General features: G+C 39.6%; 1 protein-coding gene across 4 annotated transcripts in view; it reads right to left on the reverse strand.

The window, feature by feature from the left end:
- The window catches only part of SETD3 (SET domain containing 3), a 64,504-nt gene that overhangs the window by 36,694 nt on the left and 259 nt on the right, over positions 1-27,551 (reverse strand). For 2 of the 4 annotated variants that reach the window (XM_010583921.1, XM_010583924.1), the window contains exons 1-2: positions 27,008-27,323; positions 1,577-1,686 (exon numbers count right to left, since the gene is read on the reverse strand). In XM_010583921.1, the coding sequence (XP_010582223.1) occupies positions 1,577-1,679 (103 nt within the window). In that variant the 5' untranslated portion in view covers positions 1,680-1,686; positions 27,008-27,323. Of the gene's footprint in view, positions 1-1,576; positions 1,687-27,007; positions 27,324-27,551 lie in introns of those variants that run through there. The other 2 variants (XM_010583922.1, XM_010583923.1) reach the window with 2 other exon arrangements.

The raw sequence follows: 27,551 nt of genomic DNA on the forward strand, positions 1-27,551 counted from the left end.
AAATAAATTTTATTTATATGTATTTTTTTAACATCAGAGAAAAGGTCACAGTTTAACAGTAACTTTAACTGAACCTTAGTACTACTTGTCCTTCAAACATGTTTACATGGTGAACACTATAATCTGTACTGTTATAAACATCCCATTCTTTGACATGTAATTAGTAGAGACTTTAGAAATTTTTACAGCATAACTTACCTCATTTTATTTTTTTTAATATTCTTTCAGATATAAGAAATATCAAATGTTTAAAAAGCTAGGAAGAAAAAAAAGGTAAACAACCAGACTGTTAAGGAGATAGTGTCTCAGATAAGACAAAAAAAAGAAGTCTGTTTTCCATAATCCAAGCAAAGCACTCTGTTTACATTAGCCTGCTTGCCATCATTCTTGCTGTAATGAAAGCAGATACTATAGTGCAGAGCTTACCTTAAGTAATTGAGAAATTTGCTGGTACATACATTTGACCTGCCTAGTCAATAGTGTTTTCATAGACGCATGCATACTGGAAGGACAAGCAAAGGAACACTTCGCCAAGCTTTAGCTTTAGATTATATCCACAGTGTCTCTGACAATATTCTAAATGCCAGTGTGTGGATTTCTTGATCTAAGCCGCATAAACCCAAGTGGACAGCTGAAGATTACTTTGCTCAACTGATTTGAAAAATCTTTGTGTTGAATAAAATATGGAAGCCTGACAAAAAGAACAGCTGATACTTGTCTTTGCTTAGAAAATTAGATCTACATTTTATTTTTGGTAGCAAAGCAGAGGCCAATTGTAGCATAAGCATCAAACTGGTCTGCCAACTCCTTGTCTCCTCTTTGCAAGCAACGCTAAAGAAAAATTCTACTTTTTCTGAGGCAACATTTGGATGTGTCCAGGATATGAAAATCTGGACTTGGGTTTCAAGAAGTGTAGCTCAGCACAGTTACTAACAACAGTAGCAACAGTGAACCGTATTTTAGCACTATCATATGAAATCATGCTCTGCTTTCATATTTACTAGAAATAATGGACAAGTTCAAAGTTCCTCAACAAGTGAAACAATCTCTGGTCTGTATATAAGAACTAAGCACTACAAAAAAGTTTCCAAACAACAACAAAAACAACCACATTTTTATTGGAAAGACAAAAATATCAGTGCAGTTGAACTGAGTTGTATCACTGCTTTCCACAGTTAATTTCTCTACTCTGATATCAGTTCAAAGTACTACTTAAATGTTAAACAGAAACAGTGTAATTCTTGAGGTTTACAAGGAAAACATTTTTGACAAAGCTGCAATGTCACATTACATAGAGTACACCGGTATTTATATTTGTGTTGAGATGTAAAGCCAAAAGCTGCCAGAAATATGGTATTTCCAATATATACACATATAAATAAGCCAATAATGGTTATATACTAACAGATACATACTCTGAGACACATACTACTATCTTAAGCAAGCTGAAATAGCAAGCTTGGCCACTTACAGGAAATTAATAGAATTCACTGGCTTTACTAAGAGAACAAGAGAATGTTTTTGAGTGGTCTCCACACCATCCCTTTTCTCAGAGAGGCATAAAACTGAAACTTACTTTGCAATAACTCACTAATTAGGTTCAACATTTCCTTTGGAGATACTGTTGCTGTGGCTCCTGTACCTGACTTCTGAGTTTTTACTCGGCTCTTCTTCCCCATCTTCCAACTAAAACAGATTAAGAAGCAAACTGTCACCAATTACTAAGAAACAAAATACAGTAATGATGAGTGGACAAGATCTTCTCTTATTAGTCACTTAAAAAAAAAAAAAGAGGATGAGGAGTTGTTTCTGGCACATATATATGAGCAAGTATTATTTGCACAGACTGAACACAAGGCAACCATACAGTGCAATCTGAAGCAGTATTTCATGTAGTTACGCATTAATTACCTTAGGGTAGTTAGAATCTAGAAATTATATAGAGAAAAAGAAATAAATCATTTAGATCACTAGCAAATTCATTAGTTGTGAACAAATATTATGGATACCAATGTATCCATGCTATACAAAACTAGGTTACTTTATCTCATCAGCTGCACTGTGGACATCAGCTGAATTAGTATTTGTGACTGCACTAAAGTGGTAATTCAAAATTGATCGAAAATTAAATATTCTATTTCGAAATAAAATCAAAATATCATATGTATATCTTTGCAGCAGCTTCTTGTGGTTCAAGACAACCAGTTAAGGAAAACTTATTTCCAGTTACCACAAAACCCAGAACATCATCCTAGGCTGGCTCTCCAATATTCAGAGCCCCTTGTTCTCATGGACGACTTAAATCACACAACATCTACTGCAAGAGCAGCGTAGCAGGGTGTGAAATAGCCAGGGACGTTGTAGCACGCACTGGGAGCAAATTTTGATGCTGGCACTGAACAGGCTTGTGCAGGATCTGGTTCTCATGAATAAGGAAGAACCGCTCATATATATGACAGCCAACAGCAGCCTTGGATTCAGTAATCATGAAATGGTAGTGTGAGATCTTGAAGCAGGAAAGGAAAAAAAGAAGCAGACTAAAGACCCTGGACTCACATCAGTAGAGCTGGGGCTTGCTCAGGGAATGGTAAGCAGATTGCCCTAGGAAGCTGCAAAGGAGCCCACAACAGCCAGTCATCTTCCTGAACTCTCTTCTCAGAGCACAAAAACAAGGCTTCCCAACATGCAAGAAAATCAGCGGGCACAGCAGGAGGCCACCTGACTGTACATGGGACTCCTCACTGAATGAGCTCAAACAAAACAGAAACATATGTAAAGTGGAAGCGGAGACAGGCAACCAGAAGAGAACACAGATGCACTGTCTGGGCAAGCAGAGACTGAACCAGGGAGGCCAAAGCTTGTCTGGAGTTGAAATTGAACACTGTTGTGAAAGGCAAGAAGAAACGCTTCTACAGGTACACCATCAGCAAAAGACAGACTGGAGAAAGTGTAATTCAGCTGTGGAATCAGGAAGCAACCTAGTGATGAAAGGCACAGAAAAGGTTGAGGTACCCAACACCTTGGGCATGGTCTTTACCAGCAAGCTGTGCTATCAGGCTTCCCAGGTTTCTGCATCTAGTAGCAAAGCTTGAGGGAGGGGAGAATCAAGTTAAAGACTATTTAGATAAGCTGGACCTACACAAGTATGCAGGACCAGATGGGAAACATCCAAGGTACTGAAGAAAGCTAGGATGTCACTGGAAGGCTGCTGCCTGATTGCCTGTGATAGGAAACAGGTAACTTACAAATAAACCAAACCCACCAGAAAAGGAAAGTGGGGGCAGGAGGGGATAAAGGATCCAGGGAACTAGGTAATGGTCCATCTCACCTCATGCGCTGTACAAAACATAAAGCAAATCCTAAAGAGAAGCTATTTCCAGGCACAATGGACATGAATGTGACTGGGATCAGACAAGAGAGACTCCTAAAGGCAAACCGTGTACAACCAAACTGACTGCCTTCTGAAGAAAGAAGCGGTTTTGTGGACCAGGGAGAATGTGGTTGCCAGTTGCTTTGACTTAATCAAGGCTTTTAATACTGTCTTCCATAGCATCCTGGGTGTCAAACTGAGGAGATATAGACTGAGCGGGTGGACAAAAAAACTCCCTGCGCCATGAGGTTCAAAGAGTTGTGGTCAATAATTTTAAGCCTAACTGCCAGCTGGTTAAAAGCAGTATTCCGCAGTGGTCAATACTGGTTAACGTCTTCATCAGATTTGGATGCTAGGACAGAAAGCATGCTCAGCAAATTTACAGATGATACAAGATGGGGAAAGCAGCCAACATGTTGGAGGGCAGGGCCACCATTCAGTCGGACCTCAACAAACTGGAAGAATTGGCCAACAGGAACTTTATAAAGTTAAACAAAGACAAATGTAAAGCGTCCTGCATTTGGGAAGGAAAAAATCCCTATATAGCATTACAGCTGCAGACTGGACAGGCAGCAGCTCTGCAGAAAAGGCATTGGAGATGCTAGCAGACAGCAAGTTGAACATAAGCCAGCATGCACCCTTAAAGCAATGAAAACTAACTGTAGTTTGAGCTGCATAAGCAAGAGCATAAACAGCAGGTCAAGGGAAATAATTATTCCCTTCTGCTTGGCACTGATGAGGCCACATTTAGAGTACTGTACAGTTTTGGACCATGCAGCACAGACGGTACTGGCAAACTGGATCATGTCCAGAAGGCAGTCATTAAAATAGTGAAAAGGCTGACACATGAGATGAAAGACATGATGAGGGAGTTGGGTTTGTTCAGCCTGGAGAAGAAAAGCAGCCCTGTACTGCCTTCACCTATGCAATGGGGAGTTATACAAAGGGTGGAGGCAGATTCTTCTCAGGCAAGCACAGCAAAAGGTCAACAGGCAACAGTCACAAAATGCTGCAAGGGAAATTCCAAATAGATATAAGGAAACTCCTCACCATGAGGGTGGTTAGGTGCTGGAACAGAATGGAGATTTAACAGCGTCTCCAAGCAACCTTGGAGAATTTAAAAATTTGACTCGGCAGGGCCCTAAGCAACCTAATTTAACTTTGAAAAAGCAAAAAAATTGAGGCTCTCGATCTCCAAAGGTCCCTTCCAATCTACATTTTTCTACGACTCTACATGTTACTGCAACTGATATTTTCACTTCTATATGGGCAGCCTATGTAGTCTATATGGTATATAATATCTTCCTGTACAGTATAGAAGATTCTATGTCAAGTTACTTCACAGTGAGAGGGGAGTCAGACACATTCAAGTAACTTTGGACATCTGAAAGATTTCAACTGCCTGAGTCATCAAGATCACCTCAGCCATAGCAGCCTTTAGTTATCACACACTACATAGTAAAATCCATAAATATGTTAAAAATCACTGTACAGAAGTAGTACTTTGGATTCCAGATGTTCTGAGCACTCTGTATATAGAAAAGGGATCCTTTTATCCTTGGTCAGTGTAGCTAGCTTACCCAAAATGAAATGTTTCCTCTCATACTCTATCAAAAAGTTTTGTTCTTTGGCAGCTGGTATTAATACTGGAAAGTATCAACCAGCAGCTGAAAAGCTGCTTCTCCACACTGACCAAGGCTGAAACAATTGCAATCCATATGTTAAGTAACTGTATACGGCAGATCATTTAAATACAAATGCTATAGGTTAAAAGAACATCTAGTGGGAAAGGTACATAATCTGGCTGCTTTCACTTTCCTTTAAGATTAGAGCGAACAAGAAACTGCCAAGCCAAAGGCTTATTTTAAATAGTAACTTTGAATGATCAGGAAGCAAGTTAAGGTTAACATTGTTAACTTACTAAGTCAAAATTAAAGGAGCTCAAAACTGACTGAAAAGACACCACCTCGTAACAAAAGGGGGAAAAAAAAATCTAAGGCAAAACTATAAGGTGTTTTCAAAAAGGAAGGTAAACAAACCAAATTCTTTCATCTTCCGACACTAAACACAGTGCAAGGAACAAGAATGTCCCTAAGTATATGGAGACTGTAATGTCCTGGGGCATATATTCCCTCCCCCCCGCCCCCAATTTTAGCGCTCTCTAATGGATATCAGAGGCTCAAACAAAGCATCTGCACTGCTTAATTTTATCAGTCCCTCTTGAGTTGCATAACTTACTTTCCCAATACAGTTTCTACCATTAAAAGCCCTGATGTGCATGCTGGTAAGGAGAGACCCCACAGATTCAGTGTGGGAATCACACTGGCTGGTCACATCCCTCGAAGTTTGTAAATTAACACTGGACATCCTCTTGAAAGACATTGCTCTACCACAAGCAATTACATTTGAGACAAGTTTTTATAACATTTTTCAGCTCATATGAAGCAGGGAGTAATGCTCATTATGAGATCCATGTTGAATTTATAATAGTACAAATTGGAAATAGGATCAATATAAATGGCCAACCTGCCATAATACAGTGTAAGACAAAGACATAGAAGAACAATACCAACAAAAAAAAAAACTTAGAAAAGTTTATTTTCATGGTCTTCCAACTTTTTCCTTTTTTTTCTTTTTCCTACTAATTTTCTTATACCTGTAAAAAGATAAACAGAGCTCTTGGTACAGGAGGCCACCTTCACAAAGACTTTATCTACACGTCACCTATTCACTTGAGTGTTCCCCTCTCCCATACGCCATCCTGTTACATTTATTTTAGACCCTTCTCTCTTAAGAGAAATCAAGTTAGGTGGGTCTAATTGATCCAACAGCAGGTTAGGGGACAGAGTCCGAAATCTTCAGGGCAAGAACAATGCAGTTCTGTGTTGATTCATATAAATGGTTTTCTACATTCCCTCTAAGCACAATCCCCTGCATCTTTAGAATCATCAGAATATTAAAGCACTTGCATAGCATATTCCATGTTACAAGTTATAACTTATGATGACATATAGTTTATATCAATCAAGATGCTTATATATATTAGGATAAATAAGTTGAAAAACTGAAATTATTTTGAAGGATTTTGATTTCTCATTTCTAAGAACAAAGTAGGTTTATTGACCAATAAATTGAGGAAAAGCAGTCTAAGTAAATGTTCTGTATACACAACTACCAAAATACTGCAGGCTTTTCTTTTTTTTTCTTTTTTTAAGTTGTATTTAGAGGAAGAATCTGCTTGGAATATAAACATTCATTGGTAGATTTTATGAGAAGAAAAAACCCAAAGAGAACTATGCATATATTATACATGGAGACATGAAAAGTGCCACCATGCAATCAGAACAATGATACACCAAAACATGAGGCTGTATGAATATGGTACACAGCACTAAATTTTGAATTTTTGCCCATATGAAACATGTTAGTAGTGAGAACCTATTTCTTGCAGTGAAAGCATTGCCAAGAGTTATGTCTAAAGATAAAGCTGATTTTAGAGTATGTGAACTTCAGCTTCCTAAATATGATGAAAAGAAAAATTTCAACAAAGCTTAGTATTTGCATTACTATCATAGGTGAATATTGTTTTAGAGACAAAAAAAAAACCCTCTAGCTGAAATCTGTTCTACGCAAGTAAGAAGTTCAAGGCTAATACAAGATCTGCCTCATCTCCTACTGCTCAGATAGCATGCAGCAAACATACCATAGGAAAAAACAAGTTCAGTGAACACAACTCATTAGACTGATGGCACTGTGATCAGAAATGCATTTTTTTTCAGTAGGATGCTACCAGTATATGAACATGAAATAAGCTCTGTAATTATCTTCAGTCTCTCCTTTGATGCATGTATCTTGTTTAAACTATTGCTTCTTAGTCATCAGAATTTCTATAGAGAAAATATGCTGCATGCATGATTAAATCAGCAAGTGTCTCTCACACAAAAAAGCAAAACTAGCGGACGGGTATGTTGAGATACCTTGTTATGGAAGTATTTCCTTTTAAGGAATCATCTATCTTGATCAAAACTGTACTTTTTTATCCAATTCCCAATCAGAAAAATAGGTTTCTACTTCCTACATATCACCATTCACTGCTCAGTTACATGAAACAGATATAACTATTTAAAAACTAATGCGTCTGACAGCTGTATTGTTTAGTAAAAGCCATAATTTGAAAGGAATTGCTGTTATACATAGCTTTCTAGAAAACATTTTCTAAACACCAACCCAGTGGAGCTGTGTAGCATAAAAAAAAATATCACATATTATATATAATATAAAAATAGATTATGAAACTTTTTTCAAAATTTCTGAAAACTAACACACACATATAATATGATTTCACACTTGGCAAAAAACAGTTTAGTTGAGCAATGTTCTCTGCCATATTTAACCAGCAAATGATGAGTTATACTGATAACGACACACAATACAGAGAAAATAAGTGTGGTTCCTTTATTAAACTACTCTTTGTAATTAAATTTACATTAATAAAATTACAGTTCATGAAACAGATTTTAGAGTTAGATTTCAATTCTACTGAAATCCCTGAAATTCCAAAAAGATTTGTAATGTCAGAAAAAACAGTATTTTTAAAATTTGAAATAAAATTTCAGATATTAAGCACCTTTTTTTGCAAGTGACTAAAATTATTGTTTAGAGAGAAAAAGTATGAGCCTGCTTCTCAACACAGCAATGAAAGGACAGGCTGTTTGCCAGTACATGCATGACAATAGAAGAAACAATATAGCTGCACATGCAGAGAAAAACAAAACAAAAAAATCCTTCAGGACTGAGATGAACTGCAGACTTCATAAATATGTGAAGAAGCAGCAATACACATTTCAGTGGAAAAATGGTTTGGGTTTTTTTTTTTTTTTTTTTGTGAGTTTGCTTTTCTGGTTGTCTTCTGGTGAATATTTTTTAAGTACTATGCCATGTTTCCTTTCAAGTGAATGTTGTTGAAAATTCCTGAAAGCATTCTGCAAAGAGAGAGTACGCTGACAGCAATGATGAATAAGCTTGGTAACACACAACACAGCCACATTTCCAAATATAGTGTATCAGCTGGCTTGGCAAAAAGAATCATGCCAAAAGTGGCAGTGAGGGGTGTAAATGATCCATCTCCCTCCTCTAATACTGCTAGCAAAGAGCAGTTGTGTTGTCAGACTTTGAACCTGTTTCAGCATCACACACAAATAATATTTTAATGAGCTGTAAAATATTCCCACCTTGACTTACAGCTTTAAAAAGTGAGCATGTTCACCTAACAGCTTTAGAAGATAACCACAAGAAGTCTGTACAAAAATCCCCAAAGTACTGAAGAATTGCCACCAAGTGCATGTGTGGGTTTGGTTGTTTGTTTTGTTGGAGTTTTTTTTTTTAAAAAAACCAAAACAACAAAACATGACTGCTTAAACATTTTAAGAAAGTTAATACTTATGGTATTAGAGAATTTGACTGCATCACAGGACCACATTTCCTTATGGAAGCAACGCGAAGCTTGGATGATAAAATACAGATCTTCCCAAACAATAGTTCAGAAAATAATAATCTATTTAATCATTAAAAAAAAACACCCAGCTTTTCACATTCACATGACCACCAAGAAGTTCATTGCAGCACTACCTAGAGCTGCAGTTAAGTTTGATAGAAAAAAAAATATAAGGCACTATAAAGATACTTGCTTCTCACTCATTAAGTAAAAACACAAGCTTGCAACCTTTGTTACAAAACTGTGAATATAATAATTGTGCTAAGCAAACAGCATATTAAGTATTTAACTGTGTTAGTTTTAAAGAATTTATCCTACATCCTGCAAAATATATGAAGTCTGATTTCTTCCGGATGTGCATCTCCCTTTCTTATACATGCCTTTTCCAATGGTCTCAGAATCCCTGCAGTGCTCTCAATTACCCTCCTCATCTATTCTGGGACTCCACATTGCTTTCAGTTCCCTTCTCACATGACCTTACTAGCCAGGCAGCATCTTCTTTTGCAGGTTTCGATATAACTGTGCATGTTGGGCAAAAACATTAGCACACATGTTGACTAACAAACAGGCCAAGCAGATAAACTATTATCAGCATGGCTTTTCCTCTAGCAAGCAGACCAACTTACGCTTGCGTTCTCCTACTCTGTTAAAATTGATTAAAAACATCCAATAAGTTGATGGGTGAAGTGGGAAGAACTGACCAGCAGACAGAACTGACATGCTGCTATAAGCCTTATTTGCTTCAGCTATTACTTTTTATTTTACAGAGTAGTAAACTAGCTACTCAAAAATTTGCTGAGCTTTAACAATAACCACAGAGTTAGGAATTCCCAGAGCAAGTTATCTATTCAAGTGTAACTTTGCTTCAAGGACTCAGTATATTTCCAATGCAGTATCATAACATTGTATCTTCTTTAATTCAGAGCCTTGTAGATGCTAATTACATTATGTTCTCATTACATAATAGTTCCCACCCCACGCATCTTCATGGCATATACTAGTACAGAAGGTGAGGAGTGCAGATCTAGAATCTGTATTAGAAGGACAGATACAGGTCGACAAGGGCAGACAAGGAGAAGACGAGGGAATTCTCAAGCCATGCAAAGAGCATGGAGAGGTGAGTATAGTAGGTGGTTGTGGGATATGTTCCCTAGCTGCATCGAGAAGGAGGACAGATGAGTAGGATGCACACAAACCAGGCTTGCAATTTTTTTTTTCTAGTTTGATTGCCTAGACTAAGTAATTTTCCCTTCTACTTCAGAGGGAAGTGTATCATCTCTTGTATCAACATATGTTGAGCAGCCAGGGTCTTAAGGGACAAGTTTAATGCTTATAGGCAATTGACAGGAGTTCTCCAATCTGTTTGTAGGAGAACACAATTTTACACTTGATATGACCAGGTTTACAGGGAATGTGATCTTTTGCTTCCACTGATCAAGTTGTTGGTTTTTTTTTTTTTCTCCTAAACTTGAATCTTATGACTGCGGGTAAAAAGATAAATACATTTTATAGCAAATAGAAAGCATGAAATCAAGAAGTGTAAGAACAGTGTGGGTGGAGGAAGAGATCTGTGATCTTTAAGAAAAATTCAGCTTATACATTTACAATGAACACTATGTTTGCTTGTGAAAACCACCTACATCATGTCACTTGGAGACCACATTAACACTCTTATCACTCCTAAGGTATTAATCTAGATGTTCCTACTAAATAAATGACTAGTTACTGATTTCCATCCCCTCCCCCTTGGCTCTCAATCTCTCACCTTTGCTGTACTCCACCCCTTCTCTTCTTGCTATTAATTCTCCTCTCCCACCACTGCCCTTTCCTTTTTCTTCCATTTCTTCATTTCCTCTATAAACTTGCCCCAAAAGCTCTATTAAATACAATGCCATTGCAGTTCACTGTGTTTGTGTACTTTCTTTCTCCAGGATGTTTCTGTTCTTCAATTAAAGTTGTAAGCTCTTTTGGAAGTGGGACCTCCTGTGATTATAGACTGCTTATAACAAGGCAGCCTTTCTTTTTTTTTTTAACAGGCTCTGAAGTATTGCCATAACATTGATGACAATGCTGACAAAAATAACCTACAGAAAACACTAATAAGATTAATGATAGAAAAGACCCTACTGTTTCCATTTAGGATTGTGTTCCACTTAAAATACAATGTAAATTTATGTTTCCAAAGAACTCCCCTTAGCCATAACCCACACTGTTTCCTTCTTTAAGAGCTAGCTTTGATACACTTGCTTCTTGTGGCAAGATGCTGTACTCTGAAACAGTCCAATGCACAGCCCAGCAAATACAGAGTGCCCTAGGTTCTCGTGCTCTCCCAAAACAACTTGAACCACTCAAATGCAGTTCCTTCCTGCTAGTTAAGAAACTGTAAACTCTCTCCTATATAAAATATAACAACTGCCATGCTTAGATTTTTCATCTGATCATCAAGAATGCTATCTCCATTCTGCAGGAAGAGGGAGATCCTGGCAGACTGGTTACAGACTGCAATTTTCTTCCAGTTCCATCTTATGAGATTCTGCTTACCATTCCTCCCTCCTTTTCTAGTCTCTGCTCCCCAGATTCAAGACCTCATAAAGTCACAGGGTTTCTTCTTGATTAAAACACACTTACCACATCCCCCAGTATTTTCCCATCTCTAAAGAGCAGCACTGAGCACCATCCACCATCTCCTGGAGGATTAGTGAGAACAGAAGTTGCTCTCCTCTGTTTCTTTTTAAAGTCTACAGTTTTCATCCTCATCTTAGTCTTCTTCATTTGTCTTCTCCCTCCACCCTGTCTTCTACCAGAGGAAAAGTAACAGTCACAGCAACCAAGAGCAGTTACTTAGAGAGCCACAGGAAAAGCACGACAGAGGGATTTTTCTCCACTATGTTCACCCAGCTTCTTATGGCCCAAGCTGCAATGTAGCAAGCTTCCCTTCTTCATGAGGTTGTTAAGTTACCCAGGTCAGCTTCCTTCATAGAGAATTTCAGTTGTATTTTCCTTTCAAAGACCTGATTTAGCCACATGACCCATTTGTAATGGGACTCCGCACATTTCCTCTCTCAGGTAAACAAATGAAATAGGTTGTCCCTGTGACTTAACAGGAACAGTCTTCCTGAGATAAGCTCTCTGCAAGCCTCATGTTTTTTGATTCAAGTATTCCTCCCCACACCTTTTCTCTTCTTTCACATTTAGCTAGCAGACAGATTTTATCCCGTCCAGGAGGTAGGTACCTTTTACCTCTGTTTCTACTCTCTGGACTACTTGCTTCTCCCAAACATCTATTTTCTTCAAGAAATCTACCAAGCCAGTGGTTGTAAGCGCTGTTCCTTAAAGTAGGCACAGTATCATATCAAAAGTACAATCATCTAAAATTAACTGATTAAGAATAAATTTTTAAACACTGAATGGGCAAAAACAACCAGATAAAAAAGACCGATACTGAAAAGGTTTCTCAAGTTTTCACTAATGAAAAGAACTTACTGGCAAAAAAAAAAAAAAAATCATTAGAAATATATGCCTATATTCTTAATGCTTCCAAATGAATGCTTTATTTCTTTTCCTACAGGATGGGTTAGAGTTACAGTATATGCATTTGTCACTACTTTAAAAACAGTTAATGTCAACTAAGTACATCAAAAACCATTGTGAGATAACATTTTTGGTTTTGTACTTATACAGAAAAATCCAGTTCACGCAAAGCATTTGTTTTTCAACGAGATCCTGCTTCTACTTACTCCTACAGCTGGGCTGTTTACTAAGGCATAAGACAGTCACATGATTGACTTGTGTTTCAATAAGCCCAGATGTAAAATACATTTTGATTGTTTGAGAGAACACTACTTACATGTTTTATCCTGGAAGAGCTATTTGCTATGACTGTGTAATCCCAAAAGCAACCCCCTCAACATATACAAGAAAGTTTAAAAAGGTCTGGTCCACAAAAGGAATGAGATTAGTTGTTGTCAAGAGCTACCCTCCCAATGCTCACATAAGAAAATTTCCCCAAACTGTAAAACCATAAATACAGAAATGCTGATACTGCCCCAAATCTTTATTAGCCAGTATGTCATACTATGCAAGACTTATAGTTACTTTGGTTTTACCTATTATCCTGTACATATACATCAGGAAATAACATACTATACAATGTTTAATTTCAAACGTTCATATGCTAAGACATGAACTAGTAACTACATGCTACCTTTGCCTGTACTTAAACCGATTGTAAAGCTCTAAAAATTCCATACATTTGCAAAATAGCCCCTGTGATGGCTCAACACAACCTGTTCTACTTCCCATTGCAATGTGCCAACAATGCCCAAAATCACTTCAGTGCGTCATTTCAGACGCTCACTTCTTGAACCATGCTAGCATGCTCACAGTGTACTTACTTCACAGGGTAAAGACAGGACAGTCACTAAAACTACTTTATGTAAACCTTCATATCAATGATGACTTATGTGATCAAGAACTAGGACCTTTTATCACCGTTTCCTGTATTTTGCTTAGAGACAGACTAAGTGACAACAGTAAGAAAATCAGTCACTGCTGATGACTATCAAGGCATGAGTAAGAGTGAAAATTCAGCAATACTATTTTAATAGAGGTGCAACAAAACAGTATAGCACTCATTACATTGCCGCAAAGTGAACAACTAAGAGCAACTAAGAGCAGAAGTTCAGTCCCCATTCAAGACAGCTGACGTGCTTTGAAATTTTGACAAATCCTTGCATGCAATTAAAAACTTTAGGATGATGGTATCTAAGCACACATAATTTCTATGGGAATTGTTTTTTTAACCCAAAATGTACATTTCACATGGGTCAGCCCTTACTGCAACTGCTTTTCAGTCACTGAGAATCATAATAATTTTAACTACCAGAAAAGAGGCAGCAGCTCTTCAAAGGGGTAGAAGAACTTCTAATGAGAAGTTAATCCATGTGCTACTGAAAAAAAAAAAAGTGAGTCTAGCATCAGATACATATTTTGTATGTAAATTCTCTAGGGTGCACAGAAGACATTGGATGCGTACTGGGTATGTATTACTGCATCTCCTTCACATAACAGCTAGAGCAGAAGAAACTGAGCCTGGCTGAACAGCACAAAAAAATATGTTGGGTATCACTGCTTAATTTTTTTTCTTTTAAGTCCTTTTTTAATTGCATTATAGTCAATGGCATAAATAATACAAAACTAGGCAATAACATATATTCCAATTAACTGGACTGTCTCCAAGGAAGAGATTTAAAGCTGAAGATGCTTAATGCCAAGGACTACTGTTTAATTGCAACAATAATTCCACCTAAGTGGAATGCCCTCAAGCTACCTAGTAGCAATTGGGCTCACGATTATTTCTATGCACTGAAAAATTCTCCTATCAGTTCTGTTTATTTTCTGTCTTAACACCTTTGCCTACCCTCTGCTTTCTACACATATTGCAACTCCAATATGATTTACTATTGCCTGCTAGGCTGCTCCTTTCCAATCAGGTAATTATGTAGGGCCATCATACTGACAACCCACATCTCCAATCACAGCACTGGTAGCTGATCCTATACAAGTGATCGCCACAGTCCCTGGGCCCTTCTAAGGTAGCTAATCCACATGTTGAAGTTTCTCCTCCAAGCAGCTAGATAATACAGATGTAACCGTACATCAGATACGCCACGTCCCTCTCATTCAAAAGTACTTTCTACCCACACAGTCCTTGCAACACTTACACGAAGTGACAAAAAAAAATCTTGCAAATCTCTCTAACGAAAAGGAGGAAGGAAAGATGATATCCAAGCAGAAAACGAGTTTCTACAAGCTTTAAGACCTGTTCTATGCTATGTAGCAGCATATGTGATTCTTGCCCTCAAAATGAGTTTCATTATACATTCATGTCTTGTAACAACTTAAATTAGCTGAATGTTTCAATACCACTGCTGGAACCAAAAAAATGCATAAGGACCTATATTTGGACATTGAATTGACACAATTAAATTGTGCTTGAAGTTATAAATATCTGAATTCATCTACAGTTTTGTGTTGTTTCCTGGAATACCCTGTCCTTACAGAAGAGAATCTAAGCAGTTTTAAAATAACTGCTGTATTTTTCTCTAGCTAAGAGAGAAAAACAGCTGTTCCATCAAGCTTCTGCCCACAGCATATTAACTCCTCGAAGGTGTGCTCAGAGATGGTACTGCTGGCACTTCACCCCAACCAGCAGTGCTTAGGATCACTGTCAGACCATAACAACAAAACACATCCAAATGGTACAGAAGTGTCTATTCAATGCATAATCAATGCCGAGGACTTCCAGGCTGCAGCCAGGAACCGCAGTATAAACTAGTGTGAACAAGGAAAAGATGACAGTATGGAGAATTCCACTGGGTATTTGTGTGCCTTTTCTTAACCTTTCTAGGACACGTGGGAATACCTATGCCAGTTAACACATTTGCTGTTAAATGATGTTGTGTGCCTTGTACAATTCTGAAAGACGCCAGACAGCTCATGTTGAAAGAGGATTGAGTTCATGGTAGTAGGGAAGAAAAAAAGAAGTTTGGAGTTGCACTCTACCCCCATGGGAGCATGCTGTACTTTTTCACACCCAGAGAGTACACCTGCCTGTGTTCCTGCTGTGGGTATGGAGTGACATCAGCTAGCTGTATACATATAAAAAAAAAAAAAAATCACTGGTCATTCTTGGAAGTAATTAATCAGCATTACTATCATTCATTCCATATGTACCCTCGTGAAGTTTGAGGAAAATTGAGCTCTCTGTTATGTGGTAAGGTCATGCAATGGTTGCCAACATATAAATTATAGCAGTGCACAGATTTACTGCAATGCAAGTGATAAAAAGAACAGCACCTCCAGAGAATTCCTTAATAGCTCAAAGGAAAAACTTTCCCAATAAAATTATTACAGACCTGCCCTGTGGCAGGTGCTAATGATTAGGGGCTTTTTTAGCTGGGGAACCCTTACTGAAGAGATCACAGCCCCCAAGCCCAGTTACGATTACACTTCGAGATAATGTAATTTTAGTGTCCTTGGAAAACACCCATGTCAGACCAAGCACTCAGCATTTCTAAATCCCAAGACAGTACTACTTTGACAGTCTGGAGAGGAACTTCTGACAACATTTAAGTGCTATGCACTTTGTAAAAAAAGAATTTAAGAAGCTTCTGCTATGAATGCCTGATAAGTGATGTAATTGAGGGCTTAATAACATTTGGAAACCCTTCCAAACTCACTTGCCTTAAGCCCACTCCCTATCTAGTGGTTAAAATGGTGACTATTCTAGAAAGTGTGACTAGAAGTTTCAAGCAAAATACTGGCAGTTTTCTGATGTTTTTATTCTAGACCTTGAAAATGAAGGAGCAGGTTCCTCCAAGCTCCTTTTTATCTTCTGGCATTCATACTTGGCAACTTGAGCCCTTAAGAGTCTCCTCCATGTTTACTCAAACTAGTGACACTGCAGTGGTTTGAAATAAGAAAGCTTTTAACATAGGCATTTACTGGGCTGTCAGGAACAAGAAAGATGCAGCAAGATTAAGTATTACTTGGCTTCGTGCCTGAGCTTTCAGATGTTTGATAAAGTAATAACCAAAATGTATACAGACCACAGGGCACTGTAAACTGCCATCAGCTTCTCAGAATTGTAATCCTCACAATTCAGAGGAACTATAGTAGAACTGCTTGGTAGCACTTTTTTTTTTGGTATGTTTGTAGGTGACAAAACAGACCAAAGCAGAAATATTTTGAACATTTATTTTAGTACACACATTAGACTAAATGTATTGCCCCCCCCCCAGTCTCAGAACATATCCAGGAAGGCCACACCACTTTCTGAACAAAGCTCTCTTCTCTGTATTAAGGGAAAACAATTGAACAGCATCTTTTCACAAGACAACTGCCTCAACTATGCTAATGCACTGCTAACATGCCTGCTGAAAATCAGCTTTCCTCCCCTGCCTTATTTTGATGCAAACCACTATCCATGTCACCAACCTATCCCTCTGATCCCTAGGCAGGCCATGCACCAAAACACAGAGTAGGGCTGCCCAGACCGTACAAGTGATATTCCAAATTGTTCAGATAAGGAGCTGCAACCATTTCTATAGTCCCCTATGAGCCCCCAGGAAGCCTGGATATCTCTTGCCTCTGACCCCTCCAAACTGAGACTTCAGTGTTCTTATTTCTAACTACCTGCATTCCTATTTTCTGTGGGCTACCTCAGTTCTGCACAGCCAGCATGGATAACCTAATTTCCTCAGATTCTAACAGTCCCAGGCATCTGGAGATCCAGCACCTTTCAGCCTCATCTTAGACCTGCATGGCTTCCTGTGCCACAGTAAGAAGCCACAGCTCAAGAGGCAGCTAGAGCCCTGCCTCCTTCACCAGGAATACCGCTGTTTCTTCTTCTTTGGTAAAGGACCATGAACTGGAAATTATATTAACAAGCAAGCCACATCTGAAACACTTGCAAGATGATATTTATATCCATCAGCCCAGTGAAAATTTGTTCCTACCTAATATAATCTCAAGAACAAGAGAAAAAGCAGTAAAATGACTCCTGACAAGAGTGGCTGGTACTGTTAATATTCTGCTTCCCGGTTCTTGTAGCTGAGTTTCCTGCTTCCACAGATAGAACCACTATCTACTAGTCTGGCAAATTTCTAGATAGAGATGACTTCCACTCTGACCAGGTCTCCCTTACAGAACACAAAGGACAGAACTGAATATGAACACCATGACTATTATCATAAAGAAGCCACTCCTGACATCTTGCTGCAGGTGATATTGGTAAACCTCTAGCCACCAGAGAAAAACACATTCTGGGAACAGCAGTACTTTCTAAAACTAGACTGCTCATGTCTCATGCCTTAGGCCAACGTGTTGCATACTGTCAGGGTAGAATTCTGCAGAAATGTGCTCAAACCAGTTTTTTTGTTATTAACCTGATCTGGCATTTCTGAAAGTTTTCAAGAAAACAAAAGTTGTATCTTTACAGAAGGTAAAATTTTGCTCAAAGTTGCACAGAATTTTGCTTTCTTCAAGTACAACTGTAAAACCCCAGTAAAACAAATTAAAAGCTGCATCACTACACTAACTTCCCACCTTCAAAGTAGGGATACACTGTACCTTTAAGACCTTTGTTTACTAGAGTTTGCAAGTTTTTGGCTGTTCATATCATTATATGAAACTTTGCACTATACCTCCAAACCACTTGCAGATACCAACTACAAGACACCACAAAATAAAGCAAGCAGTTATTGCATTACTCTATTGTTTCATTTTAGTCTTCTATATGCCCAAACTCAAAGTGCAATGGGACAGTTTTTTATATTCAGGCATCAATTCAAAGATTTAATAAGCCAGAGAAACAGGCTGTACAAGCCAGGCATCCTACAGTGACGGAAGGAAATCACTTTATCTGTCATTGTCTTGAAAGCAGGAATTCTATTTTTTAATAGAGCATTGAGAAATGCAAAAATTGTAATTTCATGAACCCTTATAGAGCTCACTATTATTCCCAAGCATCAGCTGGGAACAAAGTGAGAAATAACTGCTTGAATGCTGACTTTTAGAAAAAGGGGCAGAGAACAGATACCAATCTGAATCTGACAACCACATGAAAACCCAACAGTCATTTTCTGCAACTCTAAGCTTTACAGTTATATCAGCTTCTTCACTGTATCAGCACACAAAGCCTCTCAAATTGGTCTGACAACATCCATTTTACTTGCTCCTGACTGACAGAATCAGGTGCAGCATACTCCAGAGGGAATGGATGCTTCTCTATTTTAAGGAGAGTTAATATATTAATATGCTATCAATGCAACTCTGCTTCACAAAGTGGAAGATTAAACACTGTTGCTGGTCATCCAAAGTAGAGGGCCATTTTTCCTTCTTCACCAGCCAACCCTTGCTACTTTCTGCAACTCTGAAAATACTATTCCAGCAATCAAGTTCCTCGAGGAAAGAAATTCATCCACACAGTGCAGCTTTCTGCTGAGACCCACTTTATTTGAAGCCAGTTTACAAAGAAAAGATTATCCAGTTGCGAGATCATAGGTACATATACAACAGCCTCCAAACATTAAGCTATACCAGGAATATCCAAACCGAGGCAGTATTACCCTCCACAGTGAACAGCAGTAGTTATAGAAGTGCTGCTGGCTCAGAGAGGTTAGCAATGGAGTACCACAAAAAGACTGTTGAAATGTATTAGTCTCATCAAGTTCCTGAATCCTAGCAGCTCTAGCCATACCACCTGGAAGCTCACAGACAACCCAGATGCCACAGTGTGTGCAAGGCAATGAAGCATTAACTCAGAATGTTGTGAGCCTATTTTGAAAAGTCAGTTTTGTTTATGTAAAAAAACCAAAAAAATAAAAATTGGACAAATGGGTCACAGGCTTTTAGATACACACCAGTAACTATTTCTTAGTAAGACAGAATCACAAAATGGTTTGGGTTGGAAGAGACCTTAAAGATCATCTAGTTCCAACCCCCTGCCATGGGCAGGGACACCTTCCACTAGACTAGGTTGCTGAAAGCCCTTTCTTCTCTTGGGGGTCCCAGAGCTGAACACAGTACTCCAGGTCAGGTCTCAGCAGAGCAGAGTCGGGGGGAGAATCACCTCCTTCAACCTGCTGGCCAGGCTTCTTCTGATGCAGCCCAGGATACAGTTGGCTTACTGGGCTGCAAGCGCACATTGCTGCCTCATATTCAATTTTTCACCCACCAATACCCTTAAGTCCTTCTCTGCAGGGCTGCTCTCAATCCACTCATTGCCCCACCTGTATTTGTGCTTGGGATTGCCTCAACCCAGGTGCAGGACCTTGCACTTGGCCTTGTTGAACTTCATGAGGTTCACACGGGCCCACCTCTCAAGCCTGTCAAGGTCCCTCTGGATGGCATCCCTTCCTTCCCTCCAGTGTGTCAACAGCACCACACAGCTTGGTATCATCAGCAAACTTGCTGAGGGTGCACTCAATCCCACTGTCTGTGTCACCGACAAAGACATTAAACAGCACCAGTCCCAATACCGACCCCTGAGGAATGCCATTCATCACTTGGACATTGAGCCATTGACTCTTTGAGTGCAACCATCCAGCCAATTCCTTATCCACCGAGCGGTCCATCCATCAAATCCATGTCTCTCCAATTTAGAGACAAGAATGTGGTGCAGGACAGTGTCAAATGCTTTGCACACATCCAGGTAGATGATATCTGTTGCTCTTCCCTTATCCACCAATGCTGTAACCCCATTGTTGAAGGCCACCAGATTGGTCAGGCATGATTTGCCCTTAGTGAAGCCATGTTGGCTGTCACCAATTACCTCCTTATTTTCCATGTGCCTTAGCATAGTTTCCAGGAGGATCTGCTCCATGATCTTGCCAGGCACACAGGTGAGACTGACTGGCCTGCAGTTCCCCAGGACTTCCTTTTTTCCCCCTTTTTAAAAATGGGGGTTGTGTTTCTCCTTTTCCAGTCAGTGGGAACTCCCTTGGACTGCCACAACTTCTCAAATACAATGGAATAGTGGGTTAGCCACTTCATCTGCTAGTTCCCTCAGGTACCACAGATGCACCTCATCAGGTCCCATGGACCTGTGCACCTTCAGGTTCCTTAGATGGTCTTGAACCTGATCTTCTTTGTTCAACAAAAAACCTATGCAGATGCATTAAAGAAATGCTTTTGTATCAAGGGTTCAATTGGTAGAACTTAATTTATTAACCTGTAAATAGGTGCAAAGCATCAGCAAAGACTGGAAGATCTGAGCATTTTATCGCTGGTTTTGAAGAATTAAGAAGCCCAACTTTGTGAACTTTAATATCAACCTCTATTCCATTCCATCAACAGTCAATGGAAGAGGATATTGATAACAATTCACTACATCCCAGTGAAAGTGTGGAAAACCAATTTTAAAAACAGAATAAGGTATAGTGTCTATCAAAGCAGTAAAACAGAACCATTTTGACAAACACTGAAACACTGCCTACACAAGTATTAAAAACGTAACAAAAATTATCCATATGCTTAAACAGAACACTTTTACCTTTAATGAAAGTTTTCAAAATGATAAATCATAGACTGTTGTATTTATATTAAAAATGTAGCATCAATTGCTCCAACAAATCTTATATAGCTTCCCAGAATCAGAGATTTGATACAAGAGGATAACTCGGTATTTGGTAACTTGGGCATCTGTTCTTGGTTTCACAAAATATGCTCTAGTGGCCTACTACATTGACCTCTTCTAAGAGCATGCAATTGAAAACTGAAGGATGGAAAGAAAGCTATTGTGCTACTACTCCATCATTTTTAAGATCTGTAGAGAGGTGATACTTTTAATGATCACTTCCTCCAAGCTCAGGAATGGTCCATCCCTGCGTGCAGGATGTTAAGCAAAGGTAGCAGGATGCCTGCATGAATGAACAAGATGCTCCTGACAAAACCCAAACAAAGAAACAGAAGAGGTGGAACCAGGGCCAGGTGACTCAGGAGGAAGCAAGACACTGTTTGAGCATGCAGGGATGGGGTTAGGAAAGCCAAAGCCCACTTGGAGTTTAATCTGGCAAGGGACATGAGTACAACAAGACAGTAAGAATGGCTTCTACAGGTGCCTCAGGAGCTAAAGGAAGCTAAGACTAGGCAAGGTGTGAGCCTGCTGCTGAATGGGGCAGGGGACATGGTGACAAAGACACAGAAAAAAGACTTTGGTACTCTATGCCTTCTTCACTGATAAGACCTGCCTTCAGGAATCTGTAAGGTGTAAGGAAGATTTATCCTCAGTGAAAGAGGATCAGGAAAAGAAACATCTAGACAAACTTCAAAAAAAAAAATCTCACATAATCTCACATTGGAAGGGACCACTGGAGGTTGACTTGTCCAACCCCCCTGCTCAAGCAGGGCTACCTAGAGCCAGCTGCCCAGGACCATGTCCAGACTGCTTTTGAATATCTCAAAGTATGGAGACTCAGTCACCAGACAGTGCTCAGTCACCTTCACAGTAAAATAGTGTTTCCTCATGTTCAGAGGGAACCTCCTCTGTTTCAGTTTGTACCCATTGCTTCTTGTCCTGTCACTGGGCACCACTGAGAAGAACTTGGCTCTGCCTTCTTTGCACCCTCCCTTCAGGTATTTATACATACTGAGGAGATCCTGCTGAGCCTTCTTTCTTTTCTCTAGGCTGAACAGTCCCAGTTCTCTCAGCCTTTCTTCATATGAAGAAAGTCCCTTAATTATCTTAGTCACCCTCCTCTAGACTCTCTCCAATAGCTCCATCTCTCTGGTACTGGGGAGCCCACAACTGGATGCAGTACTCCAGGTGTGGCCTCAGCAGTGCTGAGTGGAGGGAAGCTGTTGAAGCAAGTAAACTTGGAAGCCATTCCCAAACATAGGAAGGGCAACGTGATTGGGAATAGTCAGCACGGATTTATGAAAGGGAAGTCATGCCTGACTAACCTTGTAACCTTGATGGGAGAGCAGTGGATGCTGTTCACCTCTACTTTAGTAAGGTTTTTGACACTACCATCACATCCTCATAGACAAGCTGATGAAGTACCAACTAAATAAGTGGACAGTGAGGTGGACTGAAAACTGGCTGCACTGCGGGGTTCAAGAGGTTGTGATGAATGGCACAAAGTCCAGCTGGAGGCCAGTCACAGTGGTGTACCCCAGGGATTAATACTGGAACCAACACTATTTACCATCTTCACTGATGACTTGGACAATAGGACAGAGTATACATACATATTCGCAAATTATATAATTGCGGACACTAAGACACTGTTCACTTGAACTACCTAGAAGCAAATCTGCAAAACTAGATCTTTCAGTAGTCCTTGTCAGAAATATCTCAATACAAAAGTTCTTAAACCCAAAAGCTCCTTCTCTCAGTACTTGAAGTTATTATGTGGCTATATCTATAAACTTTGTCATCAAGTAAAGATGACGAAATGGCTCCAAGAGCGGCCACAAAGACAATTAATCCAACCCCCTAGAAGGCCTGGCAGGGGCAGGAAACAGCCTGCACTTCATGCTTGGTTGCTGCCATCCCCTCACTGCAAAGTAACTCGTATTCCCTTAAATTATCATCAGTATGGGCACACTGAGCAAGACCCAGCATATGGGAGGTACTGGACTATCAACGCAGGTTCCATGGAAGTGGAAACCCACACATTACATCCTCTTCCCACTCCACTAAAACAATACTATGTGAAAACTTTGAGTGCTAGTGCTATAAAGCATTAAAGACAAGGGAAGATTCTGCTATTTCTCTTAACTACTTGCTAAGAAATACAGGCAGTATTTGTAATGTAAGAGACTTAGCTTTATTAAGTTGCATAATTCCATCACTGTATATCACATCTTGAAATATATACAAATACATATAAAAAGCAAAACCTGGAAATTGATCCACATGTAAGAGGCTAGAATCAGACTGCTAACACATGAGCACCGCAGATGGACTGCCTTCCTTTCAGTGCAGGTTGATCACACTTAACAGAAACAACTGAAAAGCGACTGATTAGAACTGATACAGTTTACAGTCCATCCTCAGCCACAGACAATTTTTGCCTACATTAACACTCTGGCTGAAAACCATGGTGGTTCAAACACTGCTGTTCAGGCACTTCCAGGACAAGTCAGCCAATTCTACAAGATATTGGGAAGATACCCAGTAATAAACCAGGAAGTAGATACTAATCTGTCATCTCCTAATATATAACATAACAGCCTTTAACTTTGGGCTCAAAAAAATCCTTCTGAAAAGTAAAAGAAATCTCTCAAATTAGAAGTTGTATTCTGTTTTGATTCTTAATAGGATATTAGCAGCTACAGTCTCAGAAACATGCCTTTTGCTTTATGTCTGTCTTATGTATTACTTAGACATGACCAGCTTCAGAGCATGTAAACACCTGTTCACATGTACTCACTGCAGATAAAACTGACCTCAAGCACAGTCATTCACATCTTGGCATGCTTCAGCCCAGACTAGAAAGACAGGTGGAATCCTCCCTGCAGCTGACTGGTCTGCTGCTCTAGCCTGGTAACAGATCCCAGAATTGAAACAGAAGACTTTGGTGCTAATTCTTCCTTACTTCAAAGAAAAAAAAAAGCATTATCAGACTTGCTGAACACTATAGGAAATGGTAAAGGACAGACAGGGATAGATGGAGCAACTGGAATAGTCATTTGGTGGAAGAGATGCAGGCAAGAGCCAATGTAGGGCAGAGTAGCTAAAAACAGAAAAAGGGAGCAAAGAAGGTTACAGCAGAGGAAGGGCAAGAGCAAGAATGCAAAGCAATGTTAAAACACTCTCAGGCACTGAACCTGCCTTTTAATTACTACAAGCACAAGCCTTTTCAAAGTCTAGCTCCAAATACAGAAGACTAAAGCCAGACAACACTAATGGGGCATTTTTTACAGTACAATGAAGAACTCCTAGTGTACTTTATTTAGATTTGAGAGGTCCTTTCTCATATTTTCCACTTAGTAGTCTTGGTTAAAACATTATTAAACATCTAAAACCAAGCCTAGGAAGCTGAAGTGTCTCTAATATGTTAGCTGGCAAAGGATGGCGAGAACTCAATCAATAATCCCCTGTTTGCTATAAAAAGCTGTACCATCACAGGTTTGCCAACATTAGCACCAGTCTAAAGCATCTGGAAAAGGGGGAAGATTGAACCACTGCTGTATACGCTGCATGCACCTACCCTGCAAAAAACAAACTTTATTAATCCCATTTTGGTTTCAGGTGAAGGAAAGAATGATAGTATATAAATATTACTGTGATACTGGGAAGAAGCCACTATGCAAAATAATATCAAAAGAAGTTACTAAAATCAGCTAAATGTTTATTTGATGCACTTACAAAAAACACTAACTCCAACGAATTTAGCTAATTGTTGGGAAGCAAATTCCAAAAGACATTTAGTCTTATAATTACAATCAAATAGATCAAATACATCTTGACAATATTCTGAATTGGGATGCTCAAGATACTCCTAATCTACTAAAAAAAAAAGTAAGTACTGTCAGTTTGACATTTTCCTGCACCCCTGCCCTGCAGTTGAGCCTAGTTAGATACTAAATACAGGACTGCCTCATAAGTTAAATAAAAACTTCTGGTAAGAAATTATTAATTTGAAGGTAACACAAAATGCTAAAGGGCAAAGAAAAATGGCTACATCCAAGACAACATCCAAAAGAAAAGTATGTATTTCATAATTACTATCACTTTTATCAGCTTGCTAAGTCTGAACTGTTACATTAATAACTATAGGATTGTCCCTATGCCTGTCTACCTTCCATTAACACTTTCTTAGGCAGAAGGAGTGCTTCTTACTATAAACACCTCGCTGATCTTCTAGGGAAGATAGCTTACTAACTATCCCACAGGAAGCAACTCAAGCTCTTTCTTAATGATTAATAAACCCCTTGCCTCTCTTTTGAACCAGCTCCTCAGACAACTAATTTGACCAGAAAAGAAAAAATATTTACTCTTTGCAAAAAAGAAGCCATAAACAGACTGTTAAACTCTACCACTTTGCCAACCTACTTTTGTCATTTCATTTCTTTGCTTGAGTTTAGCTCCTACTGAAGACTCCCACAGACTTTTTGTTCCCAATTCCTTTTGAGCAGAATTAATTAAAAAACCTAACGTACTGTTTTTATTTGCATGTTTCTAAATATGTTCTTCATTTAGAAAATATTAACCTCACTTTATAAAAATATAACTCCTAATCGAGAGTGAAGCAAGTCACTGACTTCAGTCATCAGCACAGACAGACCTAACAGAACAGCCCAGGCCTCCAAAAACACTCGATGCTTAAGCCATGGGCATTGTGATGCATCCTTTAGCACGCACTGAACACTACGACAGTCTGGTTGGTAGTAAAGATACAGATCCCCTGAGATCTCCAATACCCTTAAACTGCCTCTTTCATTCAAAGAGCAAGCACTAGAACACTCATTTGCTGAAAACTACCCAATACATCAGTTTAACTGTATAATCAGTACCACTATGATAAAGTATGTAATACCTTAGATACAGTAGATGTGTCTAAGTTCATTATATTTATTACAATAAAAATATCATCAGGATGTACACTTTTCCATGCAGACAGGCATAATATGGCTTCTTTTTAAATTATGTATAGTAATCAGGCCATCTCTAACTGGGAACAGTAACATACAGATTACAAATGATTTCAGGGTTTGCAGCATTTCTTCCCCCAACACCCTAAATCTATTTCTAGGCACGCCATGCCAAGGCTGTATTTTCAACTGTACTTCAACATATACTTCAATCCAGCTTGCTAAACATAACTGAAAGCTCTATTAAAGCGCAAGCTGGCATGCTTGAATCTCTACCATATTAAATTACTTAACTGAGCAAAAATATCGGGAAACACCCCCGCGTTTGCGGCCATCATGCCACTCCCTCCAACGACTTGTACACTGGCTTACTATTTTATACCAGGAACCAGATACCGGACATGCAGAATGCTATAGCCGTTTACCAACCTACAAAATACTATGTTTCACTTTATAGTTACAAGCTTACACCAACCAAAAGCAGAAAACACTTGTGAGACATTAAGCTAATACTAGTAGCACTTTTCACAGAACAAAGCTGTCAGCTGAAGAGACAGGTGCTTACCTTACATGCTCTTGGAAGGGACAAAGGCAATTTGCTTTCAAGTTTATCTCATGAGCAAGCTTAGGTTCCAAGGACGAGTCCATCCAAAAGAGCAGATACCAGGCTTGGGAGAAGAGCAGCCTTGAACTAAGCTGTGAGAGTCAACTTCCAAAAGGAAGAACCAAGCTCGTCCTGACAGCCAAGCGTTGCCTTTGGGTAAAAACCCAAAAGCCACTTTAGTTCAAAATTTAGGAAGTTGCTAAGAATTAAAGACAAATGCAAAGCACAGCCTCAGCTTAAGCAACTCTAAGCAAGTGTTGCTGGCTAAGAAGGAAGATGAGGAAGGGTTCACGACAAGTTCCGTCTCAGCAGCTGCTGTAGTAACAGGGGGAGGCTCAAACACCGAGGCTGTTTCAGGAGTAGCGTCCTCATATGTAAACAGTTTAAATGACAGTTGTCTTAAGAGTCAAAGATTTATTCGAACTTTAAAACCCACCTTTTTTCCTCTAAATAGGTTTAATCCCTTTACTTAAGCAGGTTGAAGACTGGCTGAGAAAAGGAAAGAAACCAGAGCACTCTTCCTGCCAGAGGAGGACTCTGAGGAGCCACACACCAGCAGAAAGGCTCCCGAGCCAGACCCCTGGAGGTACGGGAAGCTCTGCAAAGCTGAAGAAGTAGGAGTAGGGAGTATTCAAAACGTGACACACACACAGAAAGGAATCACATCGCGGAGAAAGCAGATTTAAGCCGTTTGTTTTACTCTGGTTTCTGATCAGCCTCTCGGGGGGGGGGGGGGGAACAAAGGGAAAGGAGCGGGAAGACGCGAATGTCACCGCCTCGCTCACTTTAGACCTGGGTTGAAACGAGACCGACCCACCCACGGCGGAGCAGGAGAGCGAGCGGGCCGTGGGCCGCGCAGCGCACGCCGGCCGCCCTCGGCGAGGCGGCGGGAGCGAGAAACGCCACGGCGAGCGGGGAGCCGGAGCGCCGGCCCCCCGTTCCCCCCGCCAGCGGGACGGGGGCTGCAGCTCCCCGGGGCG

The sequence above is a fragment of the Haliaeetus leucocephalus genome, unplaced genomic scaffold (genome assembly GCF_000737465.1).
Source record: "Haliaeetus leucocephalus isolate CR32 unplaced genomic scaffold, Haliaeetus_leucocephalus-4.0 Scaffold932, whole genome shotgun sequence".
Lineage (NCBI taxonomy): Eukaryota > Metazoa > Chordata > Aves > Accipitriformes > Accipitridae > Haliaeetus > Haliaeetus leucocephalus.